Below are 20,393 nucleotides of genomic sequence, written 5' to 3' on the forward strand. Positions count from 1 at the left end.
GGGTGTGGGGGGGGGGTTAGCGGAGCTGGGAGTTTAGCACAGGGACTGGGCAAAATGGGGATTAAGCTAGGGCTTATTTTCGGGGTAGGGCTTATTTTGGACCGTTGTCCAGAAATAAGGGTAGGGCTTATTATTGGGGTAGGTCTTATTACCAGGGAAACAGGGTATTAAGTTCCAAGGTTCTGGGTTTACTAGAATAAAAGGTGTAATCAGATTGGTATAAGCCATTATTGATGGTGCCATGTAGCATATATAAAATTAGCACTGATCATAAGTGTACCACACAGGGGTGCGGACTATCTGAAATGGACAGAGTCAGGCGAGAGGTTTTTCTTGACTGTAACAAAATGGTTTTATTCATTTCCCTCATTCTAGAGTAAAAGAAGGTTTGAGAGGGACTGCAAAGAGGCCGACCGGGCGCAGCAGTACTTCGAGAAGATGGATGCCGACCTCAATGTGACAAAAGCAGATGTTGAAAAAGTATGTTTCAGGCCTTGTTTTATTGATATGGCGCCAGATGCACTAAGCTTCAAAAAGGATAAAATGGAGAGTGATAAACAACCAACCAATCAGCTCCTGCCTGACAAACGCATTCTGTAACATGGCAGGTAGGAGCTGATTGGCTGGCTGTTTATCACTCTCCATTTTATCCGTTTTGATGCTTTAGTGCATCTGGCCCGATATCCACTAATGCGGTTCAGTTATTGTATAGTGTTTTCAGATTTCATCATCCTTTGCTTCTGTGTTGCATTTTCTTATTTATTTTATTCAGTTAGTTTATACATTGTGATTTATAATGTAAACTGTTCAAGACCTAGGTCCGCAATATAATGAGGGTCCTGAATCGTAATGTGCAATAATCTGTGTGCTACCTGATCAATAACCATAATAATCAAGGCACATTTATCAATAATCACATTTGCATTTTTGCGATATTCGCACCCGCATTGCATTATGGGATTATTCCTGTAGCAAGGAGTACCCGCAGGGAGGAGCCTGTCCATGCCGTGCACTCAGAGTGGAGGCGGGACTCCTGACCATACGTACAGAGGTTAGAACATGCCCTTAGTAGCAGGAACTAGCGCTCTCCTGACAATTTAGTCTAAACATTGAAAATGGCGGTCATTTAAAAAGCAAAACCTTGTTCGTTTTGCCTTTTTAAGTTGTGCTTCGTTGAATCTACAGGCTATGTAGACATAAGGGCCTTTGTGATTCATCAGATCAGAGGGTGTGGTATAGAATAACGACAGTCATTAGCCCGGCGTCGGAACTCACAGCGGGGCGAGCGCAACGAAGCCCCTGCGGGCTTGCTGTGCTCACCATGCTGTGGGCATAGTGGCTCGCTATGCTCGCCACCTATTCTATTCTCCCTCTACGGGTGGTGTAGACCCACACGAGGGAGAGAGCCAACTTCCCGTCTTTCGGGGTTTTAACAGTCGGGATGTCTGTGTAATGACTGTTGGAATTCCGACTGTCGATCGGTCCTCCGGCACCCAGATCAGCGGATGCATATCGTATGGGGCCTAAACACAGGGAGATGCTGACAGGGCCAGTCACCGCGGATCACTGGCCCTGAGAGATCGCTCAGTACACATCGCTGGCACATCACTGTGTGCTGAATGATTTAGCATCGCTCAGAGCACTCAGCAAATCTCCCCGTGTGTAGGCTCCTTAATTCAACATTGTAGCATATTTTGTGACTGGGGTCCCACTAAATACGACATTTCAGTTTGGTTGGAATATTGAAAGATTTCTGTTTCATGGTCCATCATAGAATGAAGATTGTTGGTATCATCATGGGCCGTATTCAATGCTCGGACAGCGAGCTATGACGGCAAGCAGTGCCATTAGCTTACGCTCAGAGTGTTCCCCCTGCTTCATTCGCCATTTCCACCGGTGAAAACTGAGTGTGCCCATTATAATGGTGGGGCTCGCCACAAAATGCAGATGACGCACTGCTGCGGCGAGCCTTGGCGTTTAAGGGGATCCGGAAAAACATTGAATACAGCGAGGGCGGTTGGGCGGCGAGGATGGCTTTTCCTCACCAAAAATAAAATATCCTCGCCGTACAAAGCCTGCTCGCCACCGCATTGAATACACCTCCGTATCTGAGAATTATTCACAAAGACTTGATTGGGCAACTCCAGTCGGAGAATTACCCCTCTCGTGTAGCCTAATCTCTTCTGGACAGATGGCGCGTGTCTGCAGCATGTGCCGGTCTCTTGGATATCGATTGAGAGAATAAAAAAAGGCGGCTTGTGTCAGGTTAGTTCATCCAGTGCTATCTGGAAGGGTTACCAAGAGGTTATCACAATGAACCGTTCTAGAGCAGCGGCTGATGACAATCTGTCCTTGTCAGGCAATAAACAGGAGCCAGCATGTGACACGCTCTGTAGATACACAGCCCATTCAGACAGACATGGAACACTCACTTGTTTCTGGCTGAGATCACATAATCACATTGATAGTAAGCTGTCCCGCATGACTCTGTTGTCAGTCATTATTAATTGCATTACTCCAGTAATTAAGTTGTGCAATCGCATACAGTAGTGTTTCAGATGAGAACTTAAATGACTGAAGGATCCGAGCACATCTCCATGAAGCTGGAACAAATGCAACCGTTAGGGTTGGTGGTGGGGAGATCTGTCAAGTCCAACCAGTCAGCCCCTAACTGACATTTTTCAAGCGCAGCCTGTAACATAGCAGTTACGAGCCGACTGGCTGGGGCTTTATCTCGCTCTCCAGGGTTAGTACATCTGCCCCCCCGGTAGAGCACTTTCTCAAGGCTACGGATCGGTTCCTCATTTCAGCGGCTGTGCTAGATAAATGGATACAAGCTGATTGGCGGCCAATGTCAGTGCCAAGGCCTGATGCATCTCCCAGAGATCTTTGCTGCATCATCAGAGCAGCCTGGATCTGACTCCTTTCTCTACAATGACAATGACAGGAATGCACGGCGCTTTCCTTGGCAGATGCCTGCAAATAGTAATCTTTATGTAACTCTAAATAAATTGCAACTTAGTTATTCGGTTGATTGACAAGTCTTATACTGCATGTGAATACAGTATGTTTGTTGCTAAATATGTTCCTGCTTCCATCCCCCCTGCAGCTGCTCCCAGGCCTCATGCCACAGGAGACACTTGTTCTTTATATGAATGAGATTTCAGGCCATGTCTGTGACATAACGAGGTTCAGGGTTTGCAAGATGTGGTTACTTGTGGCCTAGGAACGGCTCTGCCATCTACGCTTTATACCAAACCGTGTTTATGCCCTACAAAGGTGCAACCCCCTCTCTGTTATATGTTGGACTAACATGGTGGCTGAAGTGGTTAGCTTTGCTAATTCATAAGCCTGGGGTCCTAAATTCTATTCCTGGTACTATCAGTGTGCAGTTTGTATGTTCTCCCCATGTTTGCTTGGCTTCCGGTAGTGATTGAAGCTCTGAGTTGCCATTGGGTTTACTGAATTAAATCTACACCTATTTGCTTCAACAGTTGGTCCCACGCCCTCAGACTGTGAGGTTTTATGTGATCAGGCCCCACCCAACATTTACGCTTAATAAATCAAGACATTACATCCCCGTCCTTGTTACAACTAAAGGGCCTGATTCTAGTCAACTTGCAAAAGCAACTTCTCTCTAATGGACAAAACCGTGTGCACTGCAGGTGGGGCAGATGTAACATGTGCAGAGAGAGTTAGATTTGGGTGAGGTTTATACTTCAAACTGATATCTATATTGCAGTGTAAAAATAAAGCAGCCATTATTTACCCTGCACAGAAACAAATGCACATGTTACATCTGCCCCTCCTGCATTGCACATGGTTTTGTCCATTAGAGCGTGAATTTGCTTTTGCAGGTGAACCAGAATCAGGCCAAAACTCCGCTCTGAGACACCCAAACCCTGGATCTATCTGCACAGACTCTTCCTGTTCCATGTTCGTTAATGGGGATTGTCTGAACACAGTTGGGACATTGGGGTGGTACCATAGGAGGGGCAGGCTCTGAAAGTCCAAATGATTAATGAATCTAAATGCAACTTTTTGGCCACATCACAAATGATGCGAAGATAAACCGATGGCGTTTTTAAAGCACTTTGCTAATGTGTGCGCGGTCTCTCCAGCTGTGGGATCTGGTAGCAGCCTGTGAATGGATTCCGCTATTTATCAGTAAAATCCTGGACACCAATATCGCAGAGCCTGTGCAGAAATGAGAGCTGAATAGATGTTAGATATTTCGGCAAATCAGTGATTCAGAACATGTGTCTGTGGCGTACGTACAGGAATGAAGGATGGATCGGAATATTATTAATGCTCCATAGGGAGAGGTTATGGAGGCCTAGATGTGTCGGAGAGTGCTGCAGGAAATAACGGGGGGATCAGGAATAACAGGACTTTCTGTACAGCAAGAAACATTAGGATGTTTATCTAAGCAGGGCCCTCTCTCCTTATGTGCTTTTCTATTGCTTTTCCATAAACTATTGATATATTGACATGTTTTCATTGGTTTGTTATTTTTTCCTATTCAACTCAACCAATAGTCATTGTGCTATAAAACTGCCGAAACCTAGTATTCCCTGTGCAGGGTATGTCATCATCTCGTCATCGTTCAGAATGTCAACAATGTCAGCACATGAAGTGAGGATTAGGTGTAACCCTTTAAGTGCCAAGGGAATTTGTCAAAATAGCTGTGAAAATTGCCAAGCAAACCTTTGTATTAACTGTCTGAGTGCGGGATTCTCTAAAGCGCATTTCAGTATCCGCAGTGTGAGCGCAGAAGCCTATCGGCTTCTTACCGCAGCGCTGTGCGAGGGATCTGTCACGGATCCCTCCCAGCATGCACTATGGCCTCACATGGGACCGCTCGTGTCGCAAGAGCTGTCAGAATATAACTAAACTTCAATGAATTGACTTGGCTGTATTTGTAGTTATTTATAATAAAAGAACAGTCGCTGTGGGCGGTGCTGGCAATTTTAGCGGATATGTTGAGGATCGCTCACAGCAACTTTGGCACTTAAAGGGTTAAGATAAAATCGTGACATTCATGTCGACGTCATGAATGTCATCATTCGGAATGCCGATGTGTTCTACCATACCAACTGCAGAGTCCACGTTATGTTCCACTTATTTAGAAGTACAGTGTAAAATAACCAGGGCCACCCAATCATTTGTGTAGGTTCTGAGCGGTTACGGAGCACAATGACTCATTAGAAGATGACGTAACGTAGCGTAGAGACTGCTCCCCTGAAGCCCAACAGATGTATGTTCTAGGCTGCTCTACAGTTCATTATATAAGAAGAGAGCAAAGTGAATATTCCCTGGGGGTCTGACATATTATTTATTATTAATTCTGTTTTTCTAAATCCTTTATGTAGATGTTTTGTTTTTACCTTATTCTCTGCACACCTATGAACAGGTAGATTTGTTTTGACAGTATTGATGAAATGTGTTGGGGGTGTACAGTAAGGTCCTGCATTGTGTCGGTGTGTGCTCTGGTGTTGGGGGTGTGACTGTACAGTAAGGTCCTGCATTGTGTCGGTGTGTGCTCTGGTGTTGGGGGTGTGACTGTACAGTAAGGTCCTGCATTGTGTCGGTGTGTGCTCTGGTGTTGGGGGTGTGACTGTACAGTAAGGTCCTGCATTGTGTCGGTGTGTGCTCTGGTGTTGGGGGTGTGACTGTACAGTAAGGTCCTGCATTGTGTCGGCGTGTGCTCTGGTGTTGCGGGTGTGACTGTACAGTAAGGTCCTGCATTGTGTCAGTGTGTGCTCTGGTTTTGGGGGTGTGACTGTACAGTAAGGTCCTGCATTGTGTCAGTGTGTGCTCTGGTTTTGGGGGTGTGACTGTACAGTAAGGTCCTGCATTGTGTCGGTGTGTGCTCTGGTGTTGGGGGTGTGACTGTACAGTAAGGTCCTGCATTGTGTCGGTGTGTGCTCTGGTGTTGGGGGTGTGACTGTACAGTAAGGTCCTGCATTGTGTCGGTGTGTGCTCTGGTGTTGGGGGTGTGACTGTACAGTAAGGTCCTGCATTGTGTCGGTGTGTGCTCTGGTGTTGGGGGTGTGACTGTACAGTAAGGTCCTGCATTGTGTCGGTGTGTGCTCTGGTGTTGGGGGTGTGACTGTACAGTAAGGTCCTGCATTGTGTCGGTGTGTGCTCTGGTGTTGGGGGTGTGACTGTACAGTAAGGTCCTGCATTGTGTCGGCGTGTGCTCTGGTGTTGCGGGTGTGACTGTACAGTAAGGTCCTGCATTGTGTCAGTGTGTGCTCTGGTTTTGGGGGTGTGACTGTACAGTAAGGTCCTGCATTGTGTCAGTGTGTGCTCTGGTTTTGGGGGTGTGACTGTACAGTAAGGTCCTGCATTGTGTCGGTGTGTGCTCTGGTGTTGGGGGTGTGACTGTACAGTAAGGTCCTGCATTGTGTCGGTGTGTGCTCTGGTGTTGGGGGTGTGACTGTACAGTAAGGTCCTGCATTGTGTCGGTGTGTGCTCTGGTGTTGGCGGTGTGACTGTACAGTAAGGTCCTGCATTGTGTCGGTGTGTGCTCTGGTGTTGGGGGTGTGACTGTACAGTAAGGTCCTGCATTGTGTCGGTGTGTGCTCTGGTGTTGGGGGTGTGACTGTACAGTAAGGTCCTGCATTGTGTCGGTGTGTGCTCTGGTGTTGGGGGTGTGACTGTACAGTAAGGTCCTGCATTGTGTCGGTGTGTGCTCTGGTGTTGGGGGTGTGACTGTACAGTAAGGTCCTGCATTGTGTCGGTATGTGCTCTGGTGTTGGGGGTGTGACTGTACAGTAAGGTCCTGCATTGTGTCGGTGTGTGCTCTGGTGTTGGGGGTGTGACTGTACAGTAAGGTCCTGCATTGTGTCGGTGTGTGCTCTGGTGTTGCGGGTGTGACTGTACAGTAAGGTCCTGCATTGTGTCGGTGTGTGCTCTGGTGTTGCGGGTGTGACTGTACAGTAAGGTCCTGCATTGTGTCGGTGTGTGCTCTGGTGTTGGGGGTGTGACTGTACAGTAAGGTCCTCCATTGTGTCGGTGTGTGCTCTGGTGTTGGGGGTGTGACTGTACAGTAAGGTCCTGCATTGTGTCAGTGGGGCAGATGTATTAAGCCTCGTGAAGAGATAAACTGGAGATAAAGTGGAAGGAGATAACGCACCAGCCAATCAGATCCCAACTGTCATATTTCAAACACAGCTGATTGGCTGGTGCGTTATCTCTTCCAAGTTATCTCCACTTTATCTCCAGTTTATCTCTTCTCCAGGCTTAATACATCTGCCCTAGTGTGTGCACGTTACAAATTGTCTTCCATTTCTTATCGAATAATGGAAACATAGAGGGGATGTATCAAGCGATACAAAGAGAAATTGTTCATAGCAACCAGTCTGCTTTATAGAATGTACTTGATGAATTCTACCTCGAAGCTGATTGGTTGCTATGGGCATCTTTCCCTTAGTGTTTGTTGTATTTGGTATAGGCACAATTGAATCTCATGTCATGGTTTTCAGGGCCATAGATGGGTTTATCATGGCACTTGGAGTATGGGTTACCATCTGGACAATTGACATACACCATATTTGAGTGTCCTGGTTTAAAGGGATAGTAGTAAGCCTACACATATAGAATATGTGTTACCCGTAGATTATCTTATAATTTGGTCAAAAATTCTCGTTTAGATTTTTAACCCTTATAGACCTCAAAGGCTTAACTAGTCTGATCAGCATTGAATTTATCTCCCAACAGTGATTTTATTCATTTATTTACTAACAACACTAAGTGATCCCTAACCATTACCACCCACTAGTGCAGAACCCTAACCTAGCCATTACCACCCACTAGTGCAGAACCCTAACCTAGCCATTACCACCCACTAGTGCAGAACCCTAACCTAACCATTACCACCCACTAGTGCAGAACCCTAACCTAACCATTACCACCCACTAGTGCAGAACCCTAACCTAGCCATTACCACCCACTAGTGCAGAACCCTAACCTAACCATTACCACCCACTAGTGCAGAACCCTAACCTAGCCATTACCACCCACTAGTACAGAACCCTAACCTAGCCATTACCACCCACTAGTGCCGAACCCTAACCTAGCCATTACCACCCACTAGTGCAGAACCCTAACCATTACCACCCACTAGTACAGAACCCTAACCATTACCACCCACTAGTGCAGAGCCCTAACCTAACCATTACCACCCACTAGTACAGAACCCTAACCTAACCATTACCACCCACTAGTACAGAACCCTAACCATTACCACCCACTAGTACAGAACCCTAACCATTACCACCCACTAGTGCAGAACCCTAACCATTACCACCCACTACCCTAACCTAACCATTACCACCCACTAGTGCAGAACCCGGTACTTGTTTCCTAGCACGGCCACAATCGTATGGATCGTGTACCTTTAAGTTAAGGTACACGATCCATACGATGGACCCGATTTCCTTTGAAATCAGGTCCATTTGGCCGGCTAGGACAAAATATCGGGGGCATCGCGTCGGTCGGGACCGTTAACAATGGTCCCGACGCGACCGACGCGATGCCCCCGATTTCCCCATAGACTTCAATGTTAAAAAATATTTTAACATTGAAATCGTGTCGGGAAAGGTAAAATATCGGGGGCATCGCGTCGGTCGGGACCATTAACAATGGTCCCGACGCGATGCCCCCGATTTTTCCATAGGCTTCAATGTTAAAATATTTTTTAACATTGAAATAGTGAAAAAATGTGAAAAATGTGAAATGGGCCAATATGACCCATTTCACATTATAGATGTCCCCGTCGTCACCCCACGATAGCCGCCAACCCGAAGCGTGGCGAGCGCAGCGAGCCCGCGAGGGGCGGCGGTGCGCGTCCTCCGACCTTTTCATTCCCCTACTATCCACGTCGGCGTGGAGTTGAGAATAGAATAGTGTGGCGAGCGCAGCGAGCCACCGAGCCGGAAGCGTGGCGAGGGGACGCGTATAACTTCACAGGTATACGCGGCCCCTCGCGGGGCTCGCTGCGCTCGCCACGCTTCAAGCTCGGTGGCTCGCTGCGCTCGCCACACTATTCTATTCTCAACTCCACGCCGACGTGGATAGTAGGGGAATGAAAAGGTCGGAGGACGCGCACCGCCGCCCCTCGTGGGCTCGCTGCGCTCGCCACGCTTCGGGTTGGCGTCTATCGTGGGGTGGGGTGTACGCCGTTAAATTTGGGGGGGTTGGGAATATTTGACATTGAATCCAATGTAAAATCGGGTCCCAGGGACCCGATTAACATTTCATTAAAAAAAAAAAATCGGGTCCAAAATCGGTCGGTCGCGTCGATCGCATCGCATGTGATGCGATCGACCCGATTTTTCCGACACGACCACCCCGATGTAAATCGGTGTGGCCGTGCTAGGAAACAAGTATCCAGAACCCTAACCTAACCATTACCACCCACTAGTGCCGAACCCTAACCTAGCCATTACCACCCACTAGTGCAGAACCCTAACCATTACCACCCACTAGTGCAGAACCCTAACCATTAGCACCCACTGCAGATCCCTAACATAACCATTAGCACCCACTAGTGCAGATCCCTAACATAACCATTACCACCCACTAGTGCAGATCCCTAACATAACCATTACCACCCGCTAGTGCAGAACCGTAACATAACCATTACCACCCACTAGTGCAGAACCATAACCATTACCACCCACTAGTGCAGAACCCTAACCTAGCCATTACCACCCACTAGTGCAGAACCCTAACCTAGCCATTACCACCCACTAGTGCAGAACCCTAACCATTACCACCCACTAGTGCAGAACCCTAACCTAGCCATTACCACCCACTGGTGCAGAACCCTAACCATTACCACCCACTATTGCAGAACCCTAACCTTTACCACCCACTAGTGCAGAACCCTAACCATTACCACCCACTAGTGCAGAACCCTAACCTAGCCATTACCACCCACTAGTGCAGAACCCTAACCTAACCATTACCACCCACTAGTGCAGAACCCTAACCTAGCCATTACCACCCACTAGTGCAGAACCCTAACCTAGCCATTACCACCCACTGGTGCAGAACCCTAACCTAACCATTACCACCCACTAGTGCAGAACCCTAACCTAACCATTACCACCCACTAGTGCAGAAACCTAACCATTACCACCCACTAGTGCAGAACCCTAACCTAACCTTTACCACCCACTATTGCAGAACCCTAACCTTTACCACCCACTAGTGCAGAACCCTAACCATTACCACCCACTAGTGCAGAACCCTAACCTTACCATTACCACCCACTATTGCAGAACCCTAACCTAACCTTTACCACCCACTAGTGCAGAACCCTAACCATTACCACCCACTAGTGCAGAACCCTAACCATAACCACCCACTAGTGCCGAACCCTAACCTAGCCATTACCACCCACTAGTGCAGAACCCTAACCATTACCACCCACTAGTGCAGAACCCTAACCATTACCACCCACTAGTGCAGATCCCTAACATAACCATTACCACCCACTAGTGCAGATCCCTAACATAACCATTACCACCCACTAGTGCAGAACCGTAACATAACCATTACCACCCGCTAGTGCAGAACCCTAACCTAGCCATTACCACCCACTAGTGCAGAACCCTAACCTAGCCATTACCACCCACTACTGGTGCAGAACCCTAACCATTACCACCCACTAGTGCAGAACCCTAACCTAACCATTACCACCCACTGGTGCAGAACCCTAACCATTACCACCCACTATTGCAGAACCCTAACCTAACCTTTACCACCCACTAGTACAGAACCCTAACCTAGCCATTACCACCCACTAGTGCAGAACCCTAACCTAGCCATTACCACCCACTGGTGCAGAACCCTAACCATTACCACCCACTATTGCAGAACCCTAACCTAACCTTTACCACCCACTAGTGCAGAACCCTAACCATTACCACCCACTAGTGCAGAACCCTAACCTAGCCATTACCACCCACTAGTGCAGAACCCTAACCTAGCCATTACCACCCACTAGTGCAGAACCCTAACCTAGCCATTACCACCCACTGGTGCAGAACCCTAACCTAACCATTACCACCCACTAGTGCAGAACCCTAACCATTACCACCCACTAGTGCAGAACCCTAACCATTACCACCCATTAGTGCAGAACCCTAACCTAACCTTTACCACCCACTATTGCAGAACCCTAACCTTTACCACCCACTAGTGCAGAACCCTAACCATTACCACCCACTAGTGCAGAACCCTAACCTTACCATTACCACCCACTATTGCAGAACCCTAACCTAACCTTTACCACCCACTAGTGCAGAACCCTAACCATTACCACCCACTAGTGCAGAACCCTAACCTAACCTTTACCACCCACTATTGCAGAACCCTAACCTTTACCACCCACTAGTGCAGAACCCTAACCATTACCACCCACTAGTGCAGAACCCTAACCTTACCACCCACTAGTGCCGAACCCTAACCTAGACATTAACACCCACTAGTGCAGAACCCTAACCATTACCACCCACTAGTGCAGAACCCTAACCATTACCCCCCACTAGTGCAGATCCCTAACATAACCATTACCACCCACTAGTGCAGATCCCTAACATAACCATTACCACCCACTAGTGCAGAACCGTAACATAACCATTACCACCCGCTAGTGCAGAACCCTAACCTAGCCATTACCACCCACTAGTGCAGAACCCTAACCTAGCCATTACCACCCACTAGTGCAGAACCCTAACCTAGCCATTACCACCCACTAGTGCAGAACCCTAACCTAGCCATTACCACCCACTGGTGCAGAACCCTAACCATTACCACCCACTATTGCAGAACCCTAACCTAACCTTTACCACCCACTAGTGCAGAACCCTAACCATTACCACCCACTAGTGCAGAACCCTAACCTAGCCATTACCACCCACTAGTGCAGAACCCTAACCTAGCCATTACCACCCACTGGTGCAGAACCCTAACCATTACCACCCACTATTGCAGAACCCTAACCTAACCTTTACCACCCACTAGTGCAGAACCCTAACCATTACCACCCACTAGTGCAGAACCCTAACCTAGCCTTTACCACCCACTAGTGCAGAACCCTAACCTAACCATTACCACCCACTAGTGCAGAACCCTAACCTAGCCATTACCACCCACTAGTGCAGAACCCTAACCTAGCCATTACCACCCACTGGTGCAGAACCCTAACCTAACCATTACCACCCACTAGTGCAGAACCCTAACCTAACCATTACCACGCACTAGTGCAGAACCCTAACCATTACCACCCACTAGTGCAGAACCCTAACCTAACCTTTACCACCCACTATTGCAGAACCCTAACCTTTACCACCCACTAGTGCAGAACAATAACCATTACCACCCACTAGTGCAGAACCCTAACCTTACCATTACCACCCACTATTGCAGAACCCTAAACTAACCTTTACCACCCACTAGTGCAGAACCCTAACCATTACCACCCACTAGTGCAGAACCCTAACCATTACCACCCACTAGTGCAGAACCCTAACCTAACCATTACCACCCACTAGTACAGAACCCTAGCCTAGCCATTACCACCCACTAGTGCAGAATCCTAACCATTACCACCCACTAGTGCAGAACCCTAACCATTACCACCCACTAGTGCAGAACCCTAACCATTACCACCCACTAGTGCAGAACCCTAACCATTACCACCCACTAGTGCAGAACCCTAACATAACCATTACCACCCACTAGTGCAGATCCCTAACATAACCATTACCACCCACTAGTGCAGAACCCTAACCTAACCATTACCACCCACTAGTGCAGAACCCTAACCATTACCACCCACAAGTGCAGAACCCTAACCTAACCTTTACCACCCACTATTGCAGAACCCTAACCTAACCATTACCACCCACTAGTGCAGAACCCTAACCATTACCACCCACTAGTGCCGAACCCTAACCTAACCTTTACCACCCACTATTGCAGAACCCTAACCTTTACCACCCACTAGTGCAGAACCCTAACCATTACCACCCACTAGTGCAGAACCCTAACCTAACCATTACCACCCACTATTGCAGAACCCTAACCTAACCTTTACCACCCACTAGTGCAGAACCCTAACCATTACCACCCACTAGTGCAGAACCCTAACCATTACCACCCACTAGTGCAGAACCCTAACCTAACCATTACCACCCACTAGTACAGAACCCTAACCTAGCCATTACCACCCACTAGTGCAGAACCCTAACCATTACCACCCACTAGTGCAGAACCCTAACCTAACCATTACCACCCACTAGTGCAGAACCCTAACCTAACCATTACCACCCACTAGTGCAGAACCCTAACCTAGCCATTACCACCCACTAGTGCAGAACCCTAACCATTACCACCCACTAGTGCAGAACCCTAACCATTACCACCCACTAGTGCAGATCCCTAACATAACCATTACCACCAACTAGTGCAGATCCCTAACATAACCATTACCACCCACTGGTGCAGATCCCTAACCTAACCATTACCACCCACTAGTGCAGAACCCTAACTTAACCATTACCACCCACTAGTGCAGAACCCTAACCTAACCATTACCACCCACTAGTGCAGAACCCTAACCTAGCCATTACCACCCACTAGTGCAGAACCCTAACCTAGCCATTACCACCCACTAGTGCAGAACCCTAACCTAGCCATTACCACCCACTGGTGCAGAACCCTAACCATTACCACCCACTATTGCAGAACCCTAACCTAACCTTTACCACCCACTAGTGCAGAACCCTAACCATTACCACCCACTAGTGCAGAACCCTAACCTAACCATTACCACCCACTAGTGCAGAACCCTAACATAACCATTACCACCCACTAGTGCAGAACCCTAACCTAGCCATTACCACCCACTAGTGCAGAACCCTAACCTAACCATTACCACCCCCTAGTGCAGAACCCTAACCTAGCCATTACCACCCACTGGTGCAGAACCCTAACCATTACCACCCACTATTGCAGAACCCTAACTTAACCATTACCATCCACTAGTGCAGAACCCTAACCTAACCATTACCACCCACTAGTGCAGAACCCTAACCTAACCATTACCACCCACTAGTGCAGAACCCTAACCATTACCACCCACTAGTGCAGAACCCTAACCTAGCCATTACCACCCACTAGTGCAGAACCCTAACCATTACCACCCACTAGTGCAGAAACCTAACCATTACCACCCACTAGTGCAGAAACCTAACCATTACCACCCACTAGTGCAGAACCCTAACCATTACCACCCACTAGTGCAGAACCCTAACCTAGCCATTACCACCCACTAGTGCAGAACCCTAACCTAACCATTACCACCCACTAGTGCAGAACCCTAACCATTACCACCCACTAGTGCAGAACCCTAACCTAACCATTACCACCCACTAGTGCAGAACCCTAACCATTACCACCCACTAGTGCAGAACCCTAACCTCCACTCTTTTAGCCTAACCCTCCCGCTAGTGCTTAACCCTCCTTTCCAGCAGCCTGTCCTCCCGTAGTCCGGTAGCCCTTCCCTTCTCAATAGTGCCTAATCCCAACCTTGCTTTGTGCAGCCTAATGCTAGCCCTCCCGCTAGTGCCTGATCCCAACCTATCTGAGCACAGCCTAAGCCTAACCTGCCATCCAGTAGCCCAATCCTACTGCTAGTAACCTTAACCCCCCTTCCAAAAGCCTAACGTTCACTTCCTGCAGCCTAGTCCTAATGCTTGGTATACACTGGGCCGACAGATAGGACATCTAGGCAATCCACTGACCTATCTGGTCACACTCACAGTTTTGGCCCAAAATGTTGTGCTTGATATCAAGACTGTGCGGTCATTTACATGTTCCTGCCCAGTTGTGATGTCAATCACTGGCGGCCTCTGCCGCAAGTATACAGACCACCCGTATACAGATATACGGCTGTGCTGCACAATGTACAATGTCATTCAGACCTATATTAAACAGCCAATATATAGGCCAGTGTTGACCAAGCTTAAGCCTGTCACATTCTGAGAATGTCGACATGTTCAATATTAACCTCTTAACTGTCTGGATTGTGGTGCTGACATCATCACTGTATATTATGACATAATACCTGCATCCCCTTTATATTATGACTCATGGAAACATTCTCCTACAAGTGTCTAAATGTCTTTATGAAGAAATAAGGAAATATAATCCACTTTTAAACCTAAAATTATGTTCCATTCCCACCCAGAAATAAGCTGCACTCTGTAAACAGGGATAATAGCATTTTGGTTTAATTGGTTCTATGGAAATGAGTGATTTGCTGTTGGGAGTGTAATGAGAGAACCTCCCTTTCTCTGACTATCGCTTTGTACAAGGTCTGCTGCTGCCTCGTGTCCCAGTAATTACTAGGATGCGGCTATCTTGTCAGAGCCCCAGACATGTTAGATCCTGCACTGGCACAGAAGTCTGCTGCCACCTGCAGTGCCGGACGCAGCGGGTACATTGCAGCATCACAGAGCACAGGGGGCTCTCCCACTCATTTCATTAAGAATTTATTGGTAACAATTATCCAGTAGACCAAACGCCACTGAAGACTCCCTCGGCGACACCAGTGTATCCTGACCTGCAGTCATTGGAAGCTAATCTTAGCCGTCATGCTCTCCCTGTCACAAGGATGCAATCACCTTGCTCATTTTACACTGCAGTCTGTGACTTCTAAGCTCAAATAACATTCCATGTACTGTATGTGTTCCCTGTGCTGGTCTCCTGCACTGGAGGTAACCTCTCCACTGCCTCGCCTCGGAACACTGCCAATTTATTTATGGAAGAACCATTACAGATGGTGTATAAGCTGGGTACGTGCTAGGCCATAGGTATTCCTAACCGACATATATCATGCACACTGGCCAGTGTGTACGGACCAGTGTGCGCTCATGCCAGTTCTTCATCCCGATCCATAGATATCTTTAGTGGCACCATGCTCTTATATGGGATGCAGTCACTTTACCAACAATCAAAATACTGTCAACCATTGGCAGGCACTCAATGCCGACACGGTCAAAATTATGACATTTAAAATGTTGACGTGTCAAAAAGTCACTGAGTTTTCCATGTTTTTTGGGGGAACGGACTTGTTCCTACTTCATGATCAAAGTGGACTCAGAGCTAGATTATATTAGTGTGCGAAGCGAGGCACTGCGCCCAAAGCATGATGAGCGCAGCGATCCACTTATGTGGTGTCCATGTTGACATAGACACATGTTGTCTTTTTGATATGTCAACTTTTTAAATGTCAGCATTTTGACCATGTCGGCATAATTTATGTTTGCATTTTGAACATGTCTGTATTTTAACTGTCTGCCAATGCTTGACCGTCGGTATTATGAATATCGGGAAACATACAGAACTCTCTTATATGTGGGCAGTGAGATTGTGTGATATATCGGTCAGTGTGTACGGCCGACAACCTATCGGTCATTCAGGATTATCTAACCACAACATATTTTTGGGCTCTTTGCCTCTGGTTGGTTGGCCACCCCTGGTGTATCCAGCATTAAAGTGCACTTATTCAATGCTGCTTAGAACTTCTATATTTAAGGAAGTTGACCGTTGCATTGTGTGTGCCCTGAAATTGACCAAACGGAAATCCCAGCATATAAGAGGTTCTAAGCCACGGTAGGGAAGTGTGTGCACCAGTATCTGTCTAAGCTGGGTGTATGCACAGACTGGCGGAGGCTGCAATGCGGCCCACAGTGCTTCTACTCCTCTCTTACAGATTGGAGCACATGATGTGGGGTTAAAGCTTAGTCATTTCCTGCATGGAGATATCACTGACACTGCACAGCGCTGCCACTAGGAATTTTGTCATTGCGCACCCATTCCCCCCAATTAACATACCACCAGACTTGGTCCTCACTCAGCAGGTCCCGAAGCACAGGCTTCAATGCAGGACGCCGGTGGCCAATTAAATTGCTGCAACTGCTTTTGAGCCAATCAGAGCTCGTGTACCGGCAGCCAATCAGAGCGGCTGCTGGTACTCGAGCTCTGATTGGCTCAAAAGCTGGTGCAGCATTTTAATTAGCCGCCAGCGTCTTGATTTGAAGAAGCCTGTGCTTCGGGACCTGCTGAGTGAGGACCAAACGCAGCTCAGGCAACATACAGCGGAGGGTTGCGGTAGGCAAAATGAGCTGCCCGGGCCCTTCCAGAGGCCGGGGCCCGGGCAGCTGTACCCCCCTGTAGGCGACCCTGACACTGCAAGCATTGTTGTTGGCTACTGACTTTATATATCACATACTGAAGACCTGGACCAACCCCGGGCTCCAGTGTTTCTCTGCTCACCAGGCAATTTGCCCTTTCTTCCGCTTCTCCATCTCTCGGCCTGAGCTTCAGTCGGCTATAAACCTGTTACAGTACTTTTATTCGGTTGCTGCAAGGGCACAGTATCCTTGGTGCTGTCATTGATAAGACTTCCTGTGGGGGCCGGGGATGGTCGCACACGTGGAGCTCCCATCCCTGGTTGTGGAGGAAGGTGAGCGCCGACACGCTGGCCCAGCCCCACAGCAGACAGCCCCTGGACCCATCCATGCTGCCCGTGGTGTGCTGAAGAGGAGATGGCCTGTTAAGCCCCTCCACCCCTGCTCTGATGGCTGCTTAGGATCTGTGCCACCCACCCTAAAATATGTACCCTGTGTCTCCCCTGCAGTGTTTCATAACTGTACTGTTCTTTACTGGTTACCTAGCTGGCTGTTGTAATGACCTAGTGGCGCCGCTGGGTGCTGTGCAGTTACTAGATGTTCCCCATGTCCTTGTCCCTCACCAGGATACATCTAGTATACAGTATATCTGTACATGTGATTATATACCGGCACTGTCACTGGTTACTGTACTTGTTCCAACCCTGGCTGTTGCACAGCAATCCACATCGAATTCCTAGTACACGCAAGTATGCCTGGCCAATAAAGCTGATTCTGATTCTTCTCCTTTGTGTCTATAGCCTCGTATATCATTGTTTTAGTGGAATTGTAGGTAAAATATTCTTGCACTCAGTAAAATCATGGCCTTTACGGCCATACATGACAGGTGCCCTCTAAGTTATGTCCCTTACAGGCCCCCACCCTGTACACTTATATGATGTTTTGGTACTTATGTAATATCTGGGCTCCCGTTTTTCTTATGAGACTGTGTCCCCTCGCGGGGCTCGCTGCGCTCGCCACACTATATAAAATCAACTCCATGCGTATTTGGATAGTAGGGGTATGAAAAAATGGGGTGCATTTAACATGGAAGCCCAGATAATACATAAGTACCGATGTTTTTTTTCCCACACAAATTTGACCCATCGGGCTGATAAATCATGTGAAATTGACATATCGGATGTGTTTAACCTCCAATTTGGAATCGGATCCAGAGATAGTCATGGCTGCCACACAAGTTTGTCGGATCACATACGATACATCATATGCCGGGGAATCATGTCCACGTATTCTAATCATTTTCTTCCCTTATAAAATGTTTCCCTCCTGAACCTTGATAAAACCTTTGGGATAAGGTTCTATCATGTCACCCCGTTCCCTTCCCCAAACTATACAAGCTATGATGTTTTTGTCTTTCTGGGTAAGTGTTGTGATATAGGCCATGCGCCATTGTTGTGTTCTTGTCAGACAGACACTTTCTCGCTTATAATGATGGCGATTTACAGGGTGGCAGCGAGAATTAGTCTAATTGCAAGTTTTCAGCTTCTAATCTCACAGATACTGCTACAGTGTGAGTTATCTTGTTAGCAGCACTTCCAAAACGAAGTCTGCCTCATTAAAGACACGTCCGTAATTAGCAACCGGATGTTGCCTGCAATAATATTAAGAGGCCACAAATAGAATGTGTGACTTATCCGTGGTTCTAGCTGTGAACGTCCTTATAATCCAGAAGCTCAGTATTCTTTCAAATGTCACATTGAAAACGTAATGATCATTATTTAAAAATAATACTAAATATGTAGAGGGGATACATACAAATAACAGGCGGTGGGGATGTCTGTGGCCAAAATACCAGTACTGGCATCCCTAACCCTCCCATCCCCCGCAGCCTAACCCCAAGTCATCCCCTCCAGCGCCTAAACCTAATTCTTCCCCAATCCTAGCCTAAGTCTGTGGTCACACACAGCGGGTCCCACTGAAGCGCAATTTGGGACCACAGCCGAACACTTCCTCTCCCCACAACGAACATCCACGATGCCGGCAGTTGAGATTCTGGTGCCGGCATCCACACTGATGTCTGCATTCCGACGCTGGTCTCTTGGAGGTAGTCGGTATTGTGACTGTTGGCATCCCGCATAGACCTCTATCACTATTAGTATGGTGGTTCATATCGGTTTCCCAGACAGGTATAATTGGCAGCTTATCATTATTAGGAGGTTATTGTATTTTTTCAGCTGAAGGCACTTGTATCACAGCATTACTTGGTTTCCTGATGGTTAGTCCCAGACACCGGGGGCTGAATGCAATAGCCGGGGATTTGCTGGAGTGGCACGGTTTTGGAGAGATGGTCGCTAGATTTAAAATGGCAATTAGGGACAAAATCAGGTTAGTTTTACCCTTCAACCATTTGCTGCTTTAAATCTAGTGACTATTTTGCTGGAATGGCGACCGTACTTGCAGATTGTGGGTAATTATGCCACTGTATAAAGCATTGGTGAGACCTCACCTAGAGTATGGAGTACAGTTCTGGGCCCCACACTATAAAAAGGACATCATAGAATTAGAAAAAGTCCAAAGGCGAGCAACAAAGCTTATTAGGGGAATGGAGAATTTAAGCTACGGGGAGAGATTAAGCAATTTGGGACTATTTACATTGGAAAAGAGACGTTTAAGGGGGGACATGCTCAACATGTACAAGTATATCAAGGGCCAATATAAGGAACTGTCACACACCCTATTTTCTACTAGAAAGGAATCTAGGACGCGAGGGCATGAGTATAGATTAGAAGAAAAAAGATTTCATTCAGCTAGTAGAAAGAATTTCTTTACGGTCAGAACAGTCAAACTCTGGAACTCTCTTCCCAGAGAGGTGGTAACGGCTGGCTCATTAAATGCGTTCAAGGCAAAGTTGGACAAACATTTACTGGAGAAAAACATCCATGGGTACAAATATGAAATATAATCTGTCTGTAAAATACCAGAACCTACCAAATCAGCAATGGATATCTATACCAGGTTGAACTAGATGGACGCAAGTCTTTTTTCAGCCTTACCTACTATGTAACTATGTATATTGCAGATATCCTTGGGCCTTATTGTGTCACATGTAAAAACTGCACATTCATCAAATGCAATTTAGTGCAACTCTGAGGGAATCTTGTGTCCTGCGCATTATTCACA

At 47.4% G+C, this 20,393-nt stretch overlaps 1 protein-coding gene across 24 annotated transcripts in view; it reads left to right on the forward strand.

The window, feature by feature from the left end:
• The window catches only part of FNBP1 (formin binding protein 1), a 204,412-nt gene that overhangs the window by 105,464 nt on the left and 78,555 nt on the right, over positions 1-20,393 (forward strand). For all 24 annotated transcript variants that reach the window (XM_083160843.1, XM_083160849.1, XM_083160850.1 and 21 more), the window contains exon 6: positions 376-480. In XM_083160843.1, coding sequence (XP_083016969.1) covers positions 376-480 — 105 coding nt within the window. The remainder of the gene's footprint in view (positions 1-375; positions 481-20,393) is intronic.

The sequence above is a fragment of the Crinia signifera genome, chromosome 9 (assembly GCF_055691185.1).
Source record: "Crinia signifera chromosome 9, ASM5569118v1, whole genome shotgun sequence".
Classification (NCBI taxonomy): Eukaryota; Metazoa; Chordata; class Amphibia; order Anura; family Myobatrachidae; genus Crinia; species Crinia signifera.